Source organism: Balaenoptera ricei, chromosome 17 (genome assembly GCF_028023285.1).
Source record: "Balaenoptera ricei isolate mBalRic1 chromosome 17, mBalRic1.hap2, whole genome shotgun sequence".
Lineage (NCBI taxonomy): Eukaryota > Metazoa > Chordata > Mammalia > Artiodactyla > Balaenopteridae > Balaenoptera > Balaenoptera ricei.
The window spans coordinates 13,798,271-13,815,604 of NC_082655.1; the positions used below are offsets into that span (position 1 = coordinate 13,798,271).

The 17,334-nt window shown below is 44.0% G+C and overlaps 1 protein-coding gene across 19 annotated transcripts in view; it reads left to right on the top strand.

Moving 5' to 3' along the window:
- The first annotated feature begins 922 nt into the window (after positions 1-922).
- LRATD2 (LRAT domain containing 2) overlaps positions 923-17,334 on the top strand; it is a 714,718-nt gene continuing 698,306 nt past the window's right edge. For 17 of the 19 annotated variants that reach the window (XR_009498431.1, XR_009498437.1, XR_009498433.1 and 14 more), the window contains exons 1-2: positions 923-1,344; positions 1,881-3,112. Coding sequence is in view for 1 of the 19 variants with exons in the window: in XM_059901600.1 (XP_059757583.1) it covers positions 1,977-2,915 (939 nt within the window). In the remaining 18 variants the exon portion in view is untranslated. Of the gene's footprint in view, positions 1,345-1,411; positions 1,436-1,880; positions 6,694-17,334 lie in introns of those variants that run through there. The other 2 variants (XM_059901600.1, XR_009498442.1) reach the window with 2 other exon arrangements.

Genomic DNA, 17,334 nt, shown 5'->3' on the forward strand with positions numbered 1-17,334 from the left:
GGAACTGTCCTCTTGTAGTGGAGGTTAATAGGCAATACTATTCTCCTGTCACTTCCTTCTGTAAGTCAGCAGGAAGGAAATATATCCACCGAGGGCCTCTGCTAATATGTTCTTAAAGCCAATTAGGCAATTCCTACATCCTCTACCCCCAAAATAAACAAGCAGAGCTGAATGCTTTCTTTCACTATCTCATGTATGAACTGGTAACTCTCAAAACAACACTGGAGGTTATAAAATCAACTTTGTACTAACTTCGAGGGATATTATTAAGAGCCCGGGTCTTGGAACCAAGTCAGTAACTAAGTCTTCATTCTGTTTTATACTGTTTCCTTTCTGTGAAAATTTTTTTTCTTTTTCTATCTTAAAGTTTCACAGGGCTTATTCTGGTAATACCTCTAAACGGAAGCACTTCTCCAGCTGTCCTAGTACAAAATTCTCTTCTGTGACCTTTGGCAAGAAATCGGTTCTAGAAAAGAAAAGAAAGAAGCAAAAGTTTGTTTGCTTTCTAATGACTGTTCCTCCCTCTCCAGGTACTCTGGGGATGAAGAGACGAAGGGGAAACGGAACAAACACCAAACTCTTAATCCCTCTCTCCTTTCTACACTGGCAGGTGGCGTTTGCTTTCCAACTCCATTTTAAAGCTCACAGCTCCGAAACATACGACCTGAGCAAGCAGCGAGGACTCCACAACAAGGTCTCGCTCTAAGAAGGTAAGCAGGGATCCTACTGGTTAGGCGCGAAGACCGCCAATCCAGTCGGCGCGTCGGTTATTTACCGGCGGGATTTAAACCCGCTCCGGGGCGGGGGCGTGGCCTGGGCGGAGCCCCGTGGCCCGTGTGGGCGGGGCGGAGGCGGGGATGCCTGAGGCTCAGCGCCGTGCAGGAAAGACCCGGGCTCCGGGAGCGAGCGGCTGTGTCTTTAAATGCCAGGGGCTGCTCTCCCGCCTTGGGAGCCCGGAGCCGGATCTACAATCCCGTCTCTCCCGCTCCGGCGCTTGTTGCTCGCCCGGCCCGTGCGGGAGCTGCCGCCGCGGGGCACCAGGGCTGCTTCCTTCTCCTCCTTCTAGAGAGCCCCACCTCCCCCAAGAACAGGTTGAAGGGGAAAAGCGGCCTCAGGTGGAGGGAAGGGGTGCTGTGTTTAGAGGCGCCGCTCCCCACCTTCAAGTCTTGAGGCGCTGCGTAGCCGCGGTGGCAAGACATGCGCTGCTCCCCCCTGCCCAGCCTCGCAGCCGCTGGCGCCCGGAGAGGAGAGACTGCGGAGCCCACACCTGCAAACTCGCCCTAGAAGTCTCAGGGTGCGGCGGGGGGCCCCTCCCAATTCCCCACGGCCTCCAACTCTAGGCGGGTGAGTTTGCGCAGGTAACCCGAGCTAGAGGGCGGGCGCGCGGGGGGAGGGGCGGGCAAGACGGGAGGAGAAAGCGCCGCAGGTGAGCCAGGTAGGGCGGTTCACCTGCCCGGGCCGCGCTGCGGGGTCCTAGTCAGTTTCCTCAGCGATGGATGGGGGGGCGTCTCTGGGGCTAACTTAGGAGCCTGAGGTGAAAGGAGGGGGCTAGGAAAGGGGAATTAAAGTTTCTTTTCCTTTCTCCCTCCTGCTTGGGATTGGCAGGTAGGGCGCTGGCGGAAGCGGTAGGAGTCGCTGATGCAATGGGCTTTTGCCTGGGCGAGGTGAAGGGATGGGGGCGGGGGAGAGCTGGAGTTGCCCGGCCTCCTGCGACCGTGACCCTGGAGGCGGAAAAGTGAGGAAAAGCTCGCCACATCTGAGACTCCCCGTAAAATGGCTCCAGGTGCCCGGCTCCCAACCTTTCTTCCTCCTCTTAAGAACAAATCGCACGTTTCACGGAAGGGCTCCTACATGGCTTCCTTGCCTTCCTCTCCCAACAGGTGGTCTGGGCCCCTGTCCGGGGACCTGTGCCAATGACCCTAGTGGTGGTTTCGCTTTCTCCTCTCACGGCGGTGTGAACGTGTGTCCGCAGCGTGATGGGCAACCAGGTGGAGAAACTGACCCACCTAAGTTATAAGGAAGTTCCCACTGCCGACCCAACGGGCGTGGACCGGGACGACGGGCCCCGCATCGGGGTCTCCTACATCTTCTCCAATGACGACGAGGACGTGGAGCCGCAGCCGCCGCCCCAGGGGCCGGTTGGCGGTGGCGGCGGTTTGCCCGACGGCGGGGATGGGCTGACGCTGCCCTCGCCGCAGCCCTATGACCCGCGGCTGCACGAGGTGGAGTGCTCTGTGTTCTACCGCGACGAGTGCATCTACCAGAAAAGCTTCGCGCCGGGCTCCGCGGCCCTGAGCACTTACACGCCCGAGAACCTGCTCAACAAGTGCAGGCCTGGCGACCTGGTGGAGTTCGTGTCGCAGGCGCAGTACCCGCACTGGGCTGTCTACGTGGGCAACTTCCAGGTGGTGCATTTGCACCGGCTGGAGGTGAGCAACAGCTTCCTGACGGACGCGAGCCAGGGCCGGCGCGGCCGCGTGGTAAACGATCTATACCGCTACAAGCCGCTGAGCCCCAGCGCCGTGGTGCGCAACGCGCTGGCGCACGTGGGCGCCAAGGAGCGCGAGCTGAGCTGGCGCAACTCGGAGAGCTTCGCCGCCTGGTGCCGCTACGGCAAGCGCGAATTCAAGATCGGCGGCGAGCTGCGCATCGGTAAGCAGCCCTACCGGCTGCAGATCCAGCTCTCTGCGCAGCGTAGCCACACGCTCGAGTTCCAGAGCCTGGAGGACCTGATCATGGAGAAGCGGCGCAACGACCAGATCGGGCGCGCCGCGGTGCTGCAGGAGCTCGCCACGCACCTGCACCCCGCCGAGCCGGACGTAGGCGACAGCGACGCCGCGCGGACTACGCCGCCTCCCGGGCGCCCCCCCGCGCCCGCCCGGGAGGAGGGGGACCGAGAGGCGGTGGTTCACTGACCGGCGAGTTGAGAGCGGAGCTATGTGAGGGAGCTGTTGTAGCAGCCGCTGCCCCCTCCCTCCTCTCACTCCCTCCTCCACCACCTTCTGGGCCCCTTCTGGGCTCCTGGGCCGTTTGGAAAACGGAGAGTTGGCGAAAAGCGCAGCCAGCTGTGGCTTGAGTTTGTTATCTTGGACGGAGGAGGAAGAGGGAGCAGGTAGGAGCACTTTGGCCGGGGGCGCTTCTCGGCTTCTTGCCCGCCGGCTCAATCTGTCTTCCTTTCCCGGGGTGAGGCACACTGTGGACTTGCCAACACACTTAATCCCTGCTGGACTTGGGTCCAAATATCGACGCTTCTTATGCACTTAGGGGTGGAGAAAAGTTCGGAGTACCAATGCCTGCTGTTGCGTTCCGCCCGCTTCCCCTCCTGCCATGGGCTCGGAGGATGCCCTGTAGTAAAGCCAGAGCAGGTTTGTGGTGGTGCTACCTCCAAAGAGCAGTGTGAGGGATCCGGGAAGCTGGGGTGATTTATCTTGTGGTTTTCCTGGGGTGCAAGGCTGGTAAAACCAGGACCAGGTCTGGGAGCCGCAGACTGAAATCAAGCAGTCCCCTGTGAAGTGTAACAAATAGTTGAGTAAACTTGGGCTACAAAACAAAGATTTTGCTACTTTCCCTCTCCCCATCCCCAAGCGATTTGTCTTCTGGAGCTGGCTTCCAGCTGAGTCTCCTGGGCCTTCGCCACTTCCCAGGTTACATGTAAATCATTGTCAGGGCCAGCTAAAGGAAGGATTCAATTTTGGTTCTGTTTTGCTGCCTTTGTTTCTCACTTGCTATTGTAGGCACTTACAGCTGCGGTATTTGTTATCAAAGGAGGGAATAGCCCTTTGTGTCTCTGATCTAATTAAGCCTGCTTGGCCGTGTTCATCCCCAGGTCACACAGGAGGTTGGCTGCTGCCACCCCGTAAGGTATCCACTACAGAAACAGCCAAACAGGGTTGCCCTGGCAGGAATCAGTTTCCTGTCCATTCCCCCACCTGACTCTCTTCCTGAATAGAGAAGGTAACTTTTTTTTTTTTTTAGTTTAAGGCTTTGGTGTGGTGGTCCTGTGAATTTTTTTTTTCCTTCACTGCCTCATCCCTCTCACTCAGTTTTGTTTTGCTGGTGGTAAAATCTTAGGCTTGAGGCATATTTCAGTGGTAGTTGTTTATTTTGCTAGCCACACTGGATGCAATTTAATTCAAGATGTAAAGTCTTCTTGTCGCTTGGAGAACAGCCCTTCAGAATGCTTTCTCAGTGAAGAGGGGTGACAGCAATCATAAATAAATGCAACCTGGTGTAGTCAGCGCCAGATCTGGTGACAGTCCTAAAGCATGGATTGGTGATTGTGGGATCTGTCCGAAGCAGTATGGCTGATACTATTTGAATCTGCTGCTGTGTTTGCTTTACTCTGAGGCTTTGAAAAATGTGTACAGTCTGTCCTTTGTTTTCATGTGAGCTCTTTAATGATGTGTGCCCTTGATTTCAGAATCCTTCTCTGCTGCGCATTGGCATTGCTAATGCTGTCTCAAAAGTTGAGTAAAGTTTCTTTTTTTTCTTTTGGGAATCATTATAGGTTACACTGAACAAGTCACTTTGTGACCCAATTCTTACAGCTGGAGTAGACTCATACTTGAGTGTTCTACAGTGGTGGCCATCTCAGGCCTCCTGCCTGGAGATCTTTACATCAAGGCAACAAAACTTGAAGGATTTCCTTGTACACGTACTTTTTTTAAACTTGGGAATTTGAGGCCATAATTTTTAAAAGCCTAGACCTTTATAGCACCTCAACATGAAATTATTTCATTACAAGGGCATTAGCTATGTTCCCTGTTTTCACAGGAATCCCCAAACAGGTCCTGTCACTGTTAAAGATGAACCACACTTAGCCCTGGTCCAGGAATTTGGAGAAGTGTCAGTCTCCTGTTGGAAATGTTGATCTAGTTTTCTTGTTTAATAATCTCGCAGCTTTGTGTTTGTATTCTTTTGCTCGTGGAAAAGCGGAGCAAGGTAAACGTGGGTAAAGACATTTAGGAGAGCCTTCTAGATTTGGATTGTCTTTTATGTTTAACACAAACAAGGGAAAGTTGAATGTAATGACATTGTGCAGACAGCAAGAGAGAAGAACAGAGCAAGCAGCACTGTCTAGCAGCTCTGGGCTAGCCAGCCAGCTCTTTTGCACTGCCCGGTCTCTGTCTCCCTCCTTCACCCCTCAATGGAAAGTGAATGTCATTGGTCACACCGAGGGACAGCAGTGACTCTTTTACAAACAGCTTTGTGAGAAATCTCAACTTGAAGGAAGAACTCCTATAAAATCTATATCAATAGTAGCATTCTCCCTCTAGAGAAGAGGTTTTTGATAACAGGGCTTGAAAATGATCTAGAAGAGGAAAGATCTACTCCAGATGCTGCTTTATCACGTGTTTTTACAGGGTACCAGAGATGTGAAGTACGTTTTGCTTCGGAACAGTGATTCTGTTGGAAGTTTTATTAGGGTCATCATGCTTAAATTAAAGCACCAACCAGCCACTGAAGGTTGCAAGGAAAGGGGACTGAATCAGCTGTTGGCATCTTTCTTGAAGATGGCAGTGTTGTGGATAAGAGTTTTTAATGTCCAGGCAATGGCTACATCTGGCACTTTAAAATATATATATATATTTAATAATTTTTGTTTCTCCTTAGGACTAAGACTCTAGAACTGTTTTGTACTGTGAATTACGGATGCTCTTTGAAGGCAAGGAATATTGATTCTAATGTTCTTTAGAAACTCTGGCAGGGATAAGCAGGACACCCAACTGGAACGGATGCTAAATGTAATCAGACAAATTATATTTTCTTACTTGAGCAAGTATTTTATTGAGACTGCTTATGTATGGCAAAGGAGCCTACAACTTCAGCTACACAACTTTTTATATTGAAAGAACTCATACTTTTTGTAGTTTTACTCCACATTTCATTTAAAATGACTTTATAGCACTAACAAGCCTAGCAGAAGACTTTACTCCAGACCTTTAAGGAAATTTTTAGTTTTTATGAAAAATGACACTTCAGTAGTTAAATTTCTCATGTCTTTGCTGCTTCTGGCCCTAATAGCACCAGTCGACAACACCATAACCACATGGAAACATATTTTTGGAAGCAAAACTTTAATTTTCTACAATATACGCTATGGAGAGTGAAGAAGATTTAAGGATTAATTGTTTTCTATTTTTTTTCTCTTAACAAAATGGAATCCACTGTGTTGAAGACTCTTGATATTCTGTGATTGTCTAACCGTTGTTTTTTTGTAAATTAAAATAAAATCTAGTGTGATCATCATCATTGAAAGGATTTGTTTGGAAAGTTACATTTTATTTGTGAATTTTTTTTTTTTTAAATCAGGGTAACTATAAACTTGACTGGTTTATTCAGCTTTTCATTATGTTTTGTTCTTAACGATACTTGTGACCCATGGAGAATTACATTGGCTAACTTGATAAATTTCATATGTATTTTATTTCCTAGTGAATTGTGTAAACTTAACTTTTGTTGAAGATTGTATGTTAAATCAATGTTATGTTCTCACACCACTTCTTGAGAAGGAGGTTCTGATTTGAAATTGTATCATTTCCTTCAAAATGAAGGGCAAGTGCTTAGTTAAATAAAAGATTGATGATATCTTTTAAACCATTTCCTCTTCACTATGTCTTATTACAATAGAATCTGTCAAATCCTTTTGAAAAATGCTCTGAGGGTTTCCAATAAACCATTCATTAGAGTTAACTCTATTTATATACGTTTTTTTTTCCATTTGTATACTTTCTTTCTGCCATTTTTGGTCCAAATCCAAGCTCCTCGGCTTAACTGCAATTTTTCTGAAATATTAAGTGTGTTTCATCTTTGCATTACTCAGTAAACATTTTGATGAATTCTTTTAGTGACTGAAAACCCTCCCTGCATTTACTGTGTGGGAATTAATCACCTATTGCTTCTAGGCTCCATGTTCATGAAGAACGGCTTGTGAACATAAATTTTCAATACCCATTGATTTTTTTCAGGATCAATGCAAACGTTGCCAGAAACCACACTCACATTTTGTAGTCTGTACTGGGGAGATTTGGTAATAAGATCAGTAACCCATGTTGCGTCTTAGGTGGTTTCAGAATCCCAGACAAAGGGAATGGGTTCGCTGAGTGATTTAATTACAGAAAACAGGCACATGTGATCAAGTGGCACTGCTGACATGATAAAGGATGCAGGTGCCAGCAGTAGGTACAGGATCAGATGTGTCCTCTGGGACTGGTGTGTGGGAGGCCACCAGCACTCCTTAGACCAGCACCTGAAGTCACTACCACAGTCCTGTGAGGCTCAAAAACCTGGGCTCCATCAACAGGCTCCCGTGAGGATTTTAAATAGGAAGAGTGTTGAATGCTGAAGGTTATTGAGAGCTCAAGCAGCAGTGAGACCATTTTTCCCTAGAGTGGTTGTCCTTAATTTATCATGGTTCTCATTGCACAGGAAAGTAGAGGGAAGGGAGCCTAATATAGAATGTGCATATATTTTGGGGTGATTTTGGTGGAGGCTGCTGTTCCTCTTTCTCCTAAATGGACTGAGTTTGCTTAATGTAGGAAAATGACATGTTTGGAAGTGTTTAAAAGGACCTCCAAAATGAACAGGCCCAAAATGTGTGCAAAAGGGCTTTTATTTCCCTTTACTGAGTTTCCTGGAAAAACTGCTTATTAAACACGATTTTATCTGCACAGTAGATGCAAGAAAGGTTAGTGTCTGATTTGCAATCACAGCAGGGTACTGAATATGAAGGGCTAAAGGATGCTGAGCCCTAGACGAGATACTAGCACATATAAAGATTACAGACGAACAAAAACCTTAGAAAATCTCTACCCCTGAGCTTGTTTCTAAGGGGAAATCAAATTTCACTCATACATGTAGAACAAATATAATGAAAGGTGGTCCTGTGAAGTGCTGATGGTTGATCGGTATTCAAATAAAGCAGATATGTGTAGGTTTAATTGGAGTACTCAGAGAAATTGGAGAAATCAGATCAAAGCCCTGAAGGTACAACGATGATAGAGGGAAGGATGTAACTAATATTCATGAAGTATTTAATGGAGAGTCTCCTAAATTCCATTGCCTAAGGTAAACCAGATCCACAGTGTCCGTCATGTGACTTACTTTCTAATAGGTAAGACAGATAACTACTTACTACCAAAATCTTCACAAGAAGGAATTTAGAGATGTGATAGGTGCAGTGAAAGAAATGTGCGGGGTGTAGGGAGAGACTCTCTCTCCATCCCTGAGTCAGTAGGCTTCCCTGAAGATGCATTTATGCTGAACTTTGGAAGAGGTAGAGGAGAAATCCAGGTGCTTCAGAGTGGACACTGATTACATTAATTCAGGGAGGAAGGCTGGGGAGTGAATGGATGAATGGTGAGTGGTCTCAGAATGCCTTTGCTTAATGCTCCAGTGGTAGCCATTTCTCCTTGGGGTCCCTTCTGCAACCTGTTGTCTAATTCGGTGTATCTGACACTTAACACAGGAACAGGCAGAGATACTCTCAAAGTTTGAGTGAATGAATGAATTTGGAGGTTGGGATTTGTTGGTCTAGAAAGCCCTCCTATTAACTCAAGGTGATGTCAGGACTGTGGTTTGAAGAGGTGAAGTCACGGTGGTCTTTAGGATGGATTGAACAGGGAGAGCAAATGTGACTCTGTCCTCCCCTCTTCCAGAACTAGAGGCTGTACTGCTCATGCTATTGATGGCTTATATTGGCAGCCAGGTAATGATGTGTGTGAATTCGGGCCTTTGCCCAGTGCAAGTGAAAGGAGAAGTGGCCAGGCTGGGCTTGATGGGAACAGAGGTAAGCGGGAGCAAGAGGTTTTATAGCCTGCGCGCCATAGCCTTGGAGCCATGATTGAAATAGAGGCTCTTTTGTACAGTTGGCTAACACAAGCCACTGGTATAATACAGTCTCTCATGCCTTGTCTAGTGTGGCCATAAATGACTCAAAAGATTAGCTCACTGCTCTTTTGGGAAACTTGTGCAACAATGTAATTAACTCCCAAGGTTTGATTATCAATATTCCGTGCCGCCTTTTTAACCTCATAACTTTGAGGATTCTCAGTTGTTAGGCTAAACTGGAGGTAGAGGGTCTGGTCCTAGGCCCACAGAATCAAATAGCAGTTAAGGCTTGACAGTCAAACTACCTGGGTTTCTCTACTTCTGGCTCTGCTGGTAACCTTGGGAGAAATGAGACACCTGCTTGGAAACTTTATTTCTTCCTATGTGCAATGTGGCTTATTGCACTGGTCAATTCAATTCTGAATATCAGTTGTATTTGTAAAATAACATAATATATGATACATGTAATATAATATAATAATAGTATCAACTTCAAATGGTTGTTTTTGAGTCCAAAATGAAACAATGCACAGAAAGCCCAGATCATTAGCTACTGAGATTAACTAGAGAAAATCTGGGATATTATAGGTGTTCAAAAGCCTTCTTCAAAATAAAGTTACTGTCTGGGAGAGAGAAGTCTTCCCTTTAGTCTTGGAGAATTTCTTAGCTAAATAACTCTGGTTAATACGTAAGTTGTTTAGCTACTGCTGTAGTGTTTGAAATGTTTCTTGAGCTTTGATCTTTAGTAGAAGAACCATTTAACTTGTTTCTACATTTTATATGTTTACTCATTAATTAAACAAGTTATTTCCTGTGAACTTTTAAGTTGCTAGGTGCTGGAGAGCCAAGAGGGGATAAGAAGGGATTATTGCAATAGATAGTAATATTGACAGTGATGAGGTCACCTTGCCTGCCCTGTCCTATTTTAATCATCACAATAGCCTTTCTGGACAGATACTAATATCTTCATTTAATAGTTGAGGAAACAGGTTTAGAGAAATGAGGTGATTTGTACATGGACACGTAGCTAATAATCGACTGCTTCTGGCCAGGAGCAGGAATGCTGGTCTTCCAAGCCCTAGGCCATGGTTCCTCCACAGAGAAATCATCTGACCACTTCCACCCCTTTGGCCACTCCTCCCTTCTCCTTACCCTGGGAGAATGCATAGAACCTTATTCTGCTCCAACTTTCGGCATGCAGCACGATCTGAGTAGCACACATATTTTCACTCTTGTTGCAGCCACTCTGGAGCAAGTGACTCTGGGAGGCAAAAAGAGGCAGGAAAAAGAGGAAAGGCAACTCTCAGCCATGAGGAATTTTACGTCCTTATCCATCCTGCATAATAGTGACAGGGCTAGGGTGAAATTGGCCAACCCATAATTACACCCCCTTCCCTGTGGCTGGGCACTGTGACAGTCCCTCCTCAAACTGCCCCTCTTCTCTCTGCCCTTTGTGACTCTTTTTACCCCTCCAGGCTGAGGTCAGGTCACACAGGCCTGCTTCCAGCTGACCTGCTATGTGACCTTGCCAAGTTAGTGACTTTTTTAAGCCACCTTGACTTATTTAAAAATTAGTGCCTCCAACATAGAGGTGTTCACTGGCTTACACGAGACATAGTAAATCAAGCACATATGGGACACTTAGGTGTGGCATGGTGGCCATATTGGTTGGCTCTGCCACAAATGGCTCTGTTAAGAATATATGACCTTGGACTTCCCTGGTGGCGCAGTGGTTAAGAATCTGCCTGCCAATGCAAGGGACACGGGTTTGAGCCCTGGGCCGGGAAGATTCCACATGCTGCGGAGCAACTAAGCTTGTGCGCCACAACTACTAAGCCTGCGCTCTAGAGCCCGCGAGCCACAACTACTGAGCCCACGTGCCACAAATACTGAAGCCCGCACACCTAGAGCCCGTGCTCCACAACAAGAGAAGCCACCGCAGTGAAAAGCCCGCGCACCACAACAAAGAGTAGCTCCCGCTCGCCGCAACTAGAGAAAGCCTGAGCGCAGCAATAAAGACCCAATGCAGCCAAAAATAAATAAATAAATTTATATGAAAAAAAAAAAAGAATATATGACGTTGAGGAAGTCCCTTTACCCTCTAGGACCCTGGATCTACGTTTCTGTGTGTGGAGCACCCAACTCGAGCAGGAGTCTATGACAAGATTCCAAGTGCAACTTTGAGATGGTTATAGTAGTTGCTCTACTTAATTATAATTAATACTAATTAATACTGATTCCTTGGCCATGACCCTAAACCTCACCTCATTCATATAAAAAATTAATATGTAAAATGTAAAAAAGTTAGTGATAGTAATAATATGATGGAATTTCAGGGAGTGCTTTTATTGTGAAAAGTAGGAACTGTACACAAAACTTTTTTTGAGAATTGGCAAATTTTTTTATGATCTTTCATATTAGAAGTCCAAATCTGGGCCATGGATAAGGAAAAAGATGATAATAGAAATAAATTAATCCATGTCTCCTTTATTTTGGAAAAAGTGTTTAGAATTTTTGTTTGTTTAAAATTTTTTAATTTTGCTTTTCGAACACTGATTCCTCCCCCCATTCCCCCCTCCCACACACACTCGAGTACATTTCTCTTTGCTACCTGGCTCTACTCTTGGCCAATACATCATACCCATGAGAGAATTCTTCTTTATCTTCAATAGATAGGCGTGATTTATTCTACTTTATTTTAATGGGGTCTATTTCTTTTTGTATTTGAGAAAGAGCAAGGTTGTTCATAAAGCCATAAAACATCACATGGTGGCTGTTCTTTGTGCTGACATCTATTTTACTACTTTAAAAAAATACTAATAGACTTAATTTTTTAGAGTAGTTTTAGATTTACAGAAAAATTGAGTGGAAAGCACAGTATTCCCATATAACCCCCCTCCTAACCACACAGCCTCCCCTTCCATCAACATGGGTATCAGAGTGGTGCCTTTGTTACAATGGATGAACCAATATTGACTCATCATTATCAACCATAGTTTATACTAGTTTTCACTCTTTGCGTTGTACATTCATTGGTTTTGACAAATGCATCCACCATTATAGTATCATACAAAGGAGTTTTACACAAGACGTCTTCTTTATTTCTTTCCCTTCCCAAGCTAAGAATTGGACTATTTTCAGCTGCTCTTATCAAACCTTAAGAGACACTTCTCTGCTGGGCCCTTCTGCTTTCTTTGCCCTTCCAACGGACATTCCTGGCTAGAACTGTGTTCATTCATTCTTTAAGTATTTATTGGGGCCTACCAGGCAATGTGCTACTTGCTAGGGCTAGAAATAGGAATGCCGCAGGGTCCCTATGCTACACGTGCCTGCCCACATTCCACTGAGGAAAACAGGCAAACAATGAATGCAATATCTTGTGATTAAAGTGTGATGGTGGAGCATAGGTAGGCATCAAGAATTATGGTGGCACTGGAGGGGCAGGGGGTCTGGTGACTAACCCCACCTAGTGGGGTGGGGAAGGGTCCAGGATAGGCTTCCTGGGTAGACTTAAGCAGGTAAGGGGAGGTATTATCAGATAAAAGTTCTGACATAATCCTGCTCACATCTCATCAATCCTGTATTTTAGGAGTAAGACACACATCTGTCTTTGTATGTGGCTGGGGTGGGTGGTGGGGGGAGGGGGTTTTGAGGACAAATACTTTAAATTGCTTAGCAATTCCTTTTTTCTTTTTCCTAGTGCTGATATAGATTTCAGCCAACTAGGGAACATTATCAAAAACTCTGAAAGGATATTAAGTCAAAGTGTTCTCTTATCTTTAGCACCATTATCCAGCTGACTTTGGGCATAGCCAAGCAGTTCCAACATGGTGAGGATTGAGGCTGCTTTCTCTGTGTTTTGAGGGAGCTGAGAGGCACTGGGGAAAACATTGCCTATAGTTGGAATTAAGCCTGGGCTGACACCCCAGCACCTCCCTTGCTACACCACCTGGACAGATGACCTCCCCTGGCTTGGGAGGCTGCATTGTATTCATTTGTAAAGTGGGTATAGTATGTCACCTATCAAGCAGGGTTATGGAGTTAGTGGTAATATACATAAATCACCCAGAAGTGGTCCTGGCAGGAAGGTATATGCTCAGGGATTGGTTGCTATCATTATCCATTTTCTCTTTTTCTGTTTTGCCCAGTGTTCATGACTCAATCCCAAAATCTCACAGATGAATTTCAGATTGGAGCAGGTTAAGCCAAACAAACTTAATCAGAGTTAAGATGGTCAGAGGTGGTGAAACATCTGGTTTCGTAATGGTTAACACCATCTGGCCCCAGGTGTTTGGGAGAAAATCATAAATATGTATGTACACACACACACACACACACACACACACACACACATACATACCAACAACCCAAGTGCATTTGACTCTGGTTTCTACCCAACCTGACAACCGAAGAACTGAAGCTCTGGACTTTGATATCATCACAAAGCTATGATCACTTTCTTACCTCCCTAGTTAATGTCTCTCTCTACCTGCAGTTTAAGCTTATGGGTATTTTTATTAATGTAATTTTATCACTTTATATCTTATTTTACTTTTTTGGCTGTGCCACACGGCTTGCAGGATCTTAGTTCCCCGACCTGGGATCGAACCCTGGGCCCCTGGCGGTAGAGGCACTGAGTCCTAACCACTGGACCACCAGGGAATTCCCAACTTTATATTTTAAAAAATATGTGCTTAATATAAAAGAAGTTCAAATACCAAAGTATACATAGTAAAAGTGAAGGATATCCTCCACTGCCTTTTCTCACCCTGTTCCACCTCTAACCAAGGGTTATTGGTATTAAGTGTATTGTGTGTTCCTTCTAGACTTTTTTTCTGTAAACTTTCAGATATCTTTATCTGCATATATTCTCCCATTTAAAAAAAAAATTTTATTTTATTTATTTTTTATACAGTAGGTTCTTATGAGTCATCCATTTTATACACATCTGTGTATACATGTCAGTCCCAATCTCCCAGTTCATCCCACCACCACACCCACCCCCTGCTGCTTTCCCCTCTTGGTGTCCATATGTTTTTTTCTCTACTTCTGTGTCTCAATTTCTGCCCTGCAAACCGGTTCATCCGTACCATTTTCTAGGTTCCACATATATGCATTAATATACGATATTTGTTTTTCTCTTTCTGACGTACTTCACTCTGTATGACAGTCTTTAGATGCATCCATGTCTCAACAAATGACCCAATTTCGTTCTTTTTTATGGCTGAGTAATATTGCACTGTATATATGTACCACTTCTTCTTTATCCATTCGTCTGTCGATGGGCATTTAGGTTGCTTCCATGACCTGGCTATTGTAAATAGTGCTGCAGTGAACATTGCGGTGCATGTGTCTTTTTTTTTTTTTTTTTTTTAAATTGATTAATTAATTAATTTATTTTTGGCTGTGTTGGGTCTTCGTTTCTGTGCGAAGGCTTTCTCTAGTTGTGGCAAGCGGGGGCCACTCTTCATCGCGGTGCACGGGCCTCTCACTATTGCGGCCTCTCTTGTTGCGGAGCACAGGCTCCAGACGCGCAGGCTCAGGAGTTGTGGCTCACGGGCCTAGTTGCTCCGCGGCATGTGGGATCTTCCCAGACCAGGGCTCAAACCCGTGTCCCCTGCATTAGCAGGCAGATTCTCAACCACTGCGCCACCAGGGAAGCCCGCATGTGTCTTTTTGGATTATGGTTTTCTCTGGGTATATGCCCAGTAGTGGGATTGCTGCGTCATATGGTAATTCTATTTTTAGTTTTTTAGGGAACCTCCGTATTGTTCTCCATAGGGGCTGTATCATTTTACATTCCCACCAACAGTGCAAGAGGGTTTCCTTTTCTCCACACCCTCTCCAGCATTTGTTGTTTGTAGATTTTCTGATGATGCCATTCTCACTGCTGTGAGGTGATACCTCATTGTAGTTTTGATTTGCATTTCTCTAATAATTAGTGATGTTGAGCATCTTTTCATGTGCTTCTTGGCCATCTGTATGTCTTCTTTGCAGAAATGTCTATTTAGGACTTCTGCCCATTTTTGGACTGGTTTGTTTGTTTTTTTAATATTGAACTGCATGAGCTGTTTATATATTTTGGACATTAATCCTTTGTCCATTGAATCGTTTGCAAATATTTTCTCCCACTCTGAGGGTTGTCTTTTCATCTAATTTGTAGTTTCCTTTGCTTTGCGAAAGCTTTTAAATTTCATTAGGTCCCATTTGTTTATTTTGGTTTTTATTTCCATTACTCTAGGAGGTGGATCAAAAAAGATCTTGCTGTGATTTATCTCAAAGAGTGTTCTTCCTATGTTTTCCTCTAAGAGTTTTATAGTGTCTGGTCTTACATTTAGGTCTCTAATCCATTTTGAGTTTATTTTTGTGTATGGTGTTAGGGAGTGTTCTAATTTCATTTTACATGTAGCTATCCAGTTTTCCCAGCACCACTTATTGAAGAGACTGTCTTTTCTCCATTGTATATCCTTGCCTCCTTTGTCATAGATTAGTTGACCATAGGTGCGTAGGTTTATCTCTGGGCTTTCTATCTTGTTCCATTGATCTATATTTGTTTTTGTGCCAGTACCATACTGTCTTGATTACTGTAGCTTTGTAGTATACTCTGAAGTCAAGGAGCCTGATTCCTGCAGCTCTGTTTTTTTACCTCAAGACTGCTTTGGCTATTTGGGGTCGTTTGTGTCTCCATACAAATTTTAAGATTTTTTGTTCTAGTTCTGTAAAAAATGCCACTGGTAATTTGATAGGGATTGCATTGAATCTGTAGATTGCTTTGGGTAGTATAGTCATTTACACAGTATTGATCCAAGAACATGGTATATCTCTCCATCTATTGGTATCATCTTTAATTTCTTTCATCAGTGTCTTATAGTTTTCTGCATACAGGTCTTTTGTCTCCCTAGGTAGGTTTATTCCTAGGTATTTTATTCTTTTTGTTGCAATGGTAAATGGGAGTGTTTCCTTCATTTCTCTTTCAGATTTTTCATCATTAGTGTATAGGAATGCAAGACATTTCTGTGCATTAATTTTGTATCCTGCAATGTTACCAAATTCATTGATTAGCTCTGGTAGTTTTCTGGTGGCATCTTTAGGATTCTCTATGTATAGTATCATGTCATCTGCAAACAGTGATGGTTTTCCTTCTTCTTTTCCAATTTGTATTCCTTTTATTTCTTTTTCTTTTCTGATTGCCGTGGCTAGGACTTCCAAAACTATGTTGAATAATAGTGGTGAAAGTGGACATCCTTGTCTCGTTCCTGATTTTAGAGGAAGTGCTTTCAGTTTTTCACCATTGAGAATGATGTTTGCTGTGGGTTTGTCATATGTGGCCTTTATTATGTTGAGGTAGGTTCTGTCTATGCCCACTTTCTGGAGAGTTTTTATCATAAATGGGTGTTGAATTTTGTCAAAAGCTTTTTCTGCATCTATTGAGATGATCATATGGTTTTTATTGTTCAGTTTGTTAATATGGTGTATCACATTGATTGATTTGCGTATATTGAAGAATCCTTGCATCCGTGGAATAAATCCCACTTGATCGTGGTGTATGATCCTTTTCATGTGTTGTTGGATTCTGTTTGCTAGTATTTTGTTGAGGATTTTTGCATCTATATTCATCAGTGATATTGGTCTGTAATTTTCTTTTTTTGCAGTATCTTTGTCTGGTTTTGGTATCAGGGTGATGGTGGCCTCCTAGAATGAGTTTGGGAGTGTTCCTTCCTCTGCAATATTTTGGAAGAGTTTGAGAAGGATGTGTGTTAGCTCTTCTCTAAATGTTTGATAGAATTCACCCGTGAAGCCATCTGGTCCTGGACTTTTGTTTGCTGGAAGATTTTTAATCACAGTTTCAATTTCATTACTTGTGATTGGTCTGTTTATATTTTGTTTCTTCCTGGTTCAGTCTTGGAAGGTTATACCTTTCTAAGAATTTGTCCATTTCTTCCAGGTTGTCCATTTTATTGGCATAGAGTTGCTTGTAGTAGTCTCTTAGGACGCTTTGTATTTCTGCGGTGTCTGTTGTAACTTCTCCTTTTTCATTTCTAATTTTATTGGTTTGAGTCCTCTCCCTCTTTTTCTTGATGCGTGTGGCTAATGGTTTATCAATTTTGTTTATCTTCTTAAAGAACCAGCTTTTAGTTTTCTTGATCTTTGCTATTGTTTTGTTTCTATTTCATTTATTTCTGCTCTGATCTTTATGATTTCTTTCCTTCTGCTAACTTTGGGTTTTGTTTGTTCTTCTTTCTCTAGTTCCTTTAGGTGTAAGGTTAGATTGTTTACTTGAGGTTTTTCTTGTTTCTTGAGGTGGGCTTGTATAGCTATAAACTTCCCTCTTAGAACTGCTTTTGCTGCATCCCATAGGTTTTGGGTCGTCGTGTTTTCATTGTCATTTTTCTTTAGGTATTTTTTCATTTCCTCAGCGATCTCTTGGTTATTTAGTAATGTATTGTTTAGCCTCCATGTGTTTGTGTTTTTTACGTTTTTTTCCCTGTAATTGATTTCTAATCT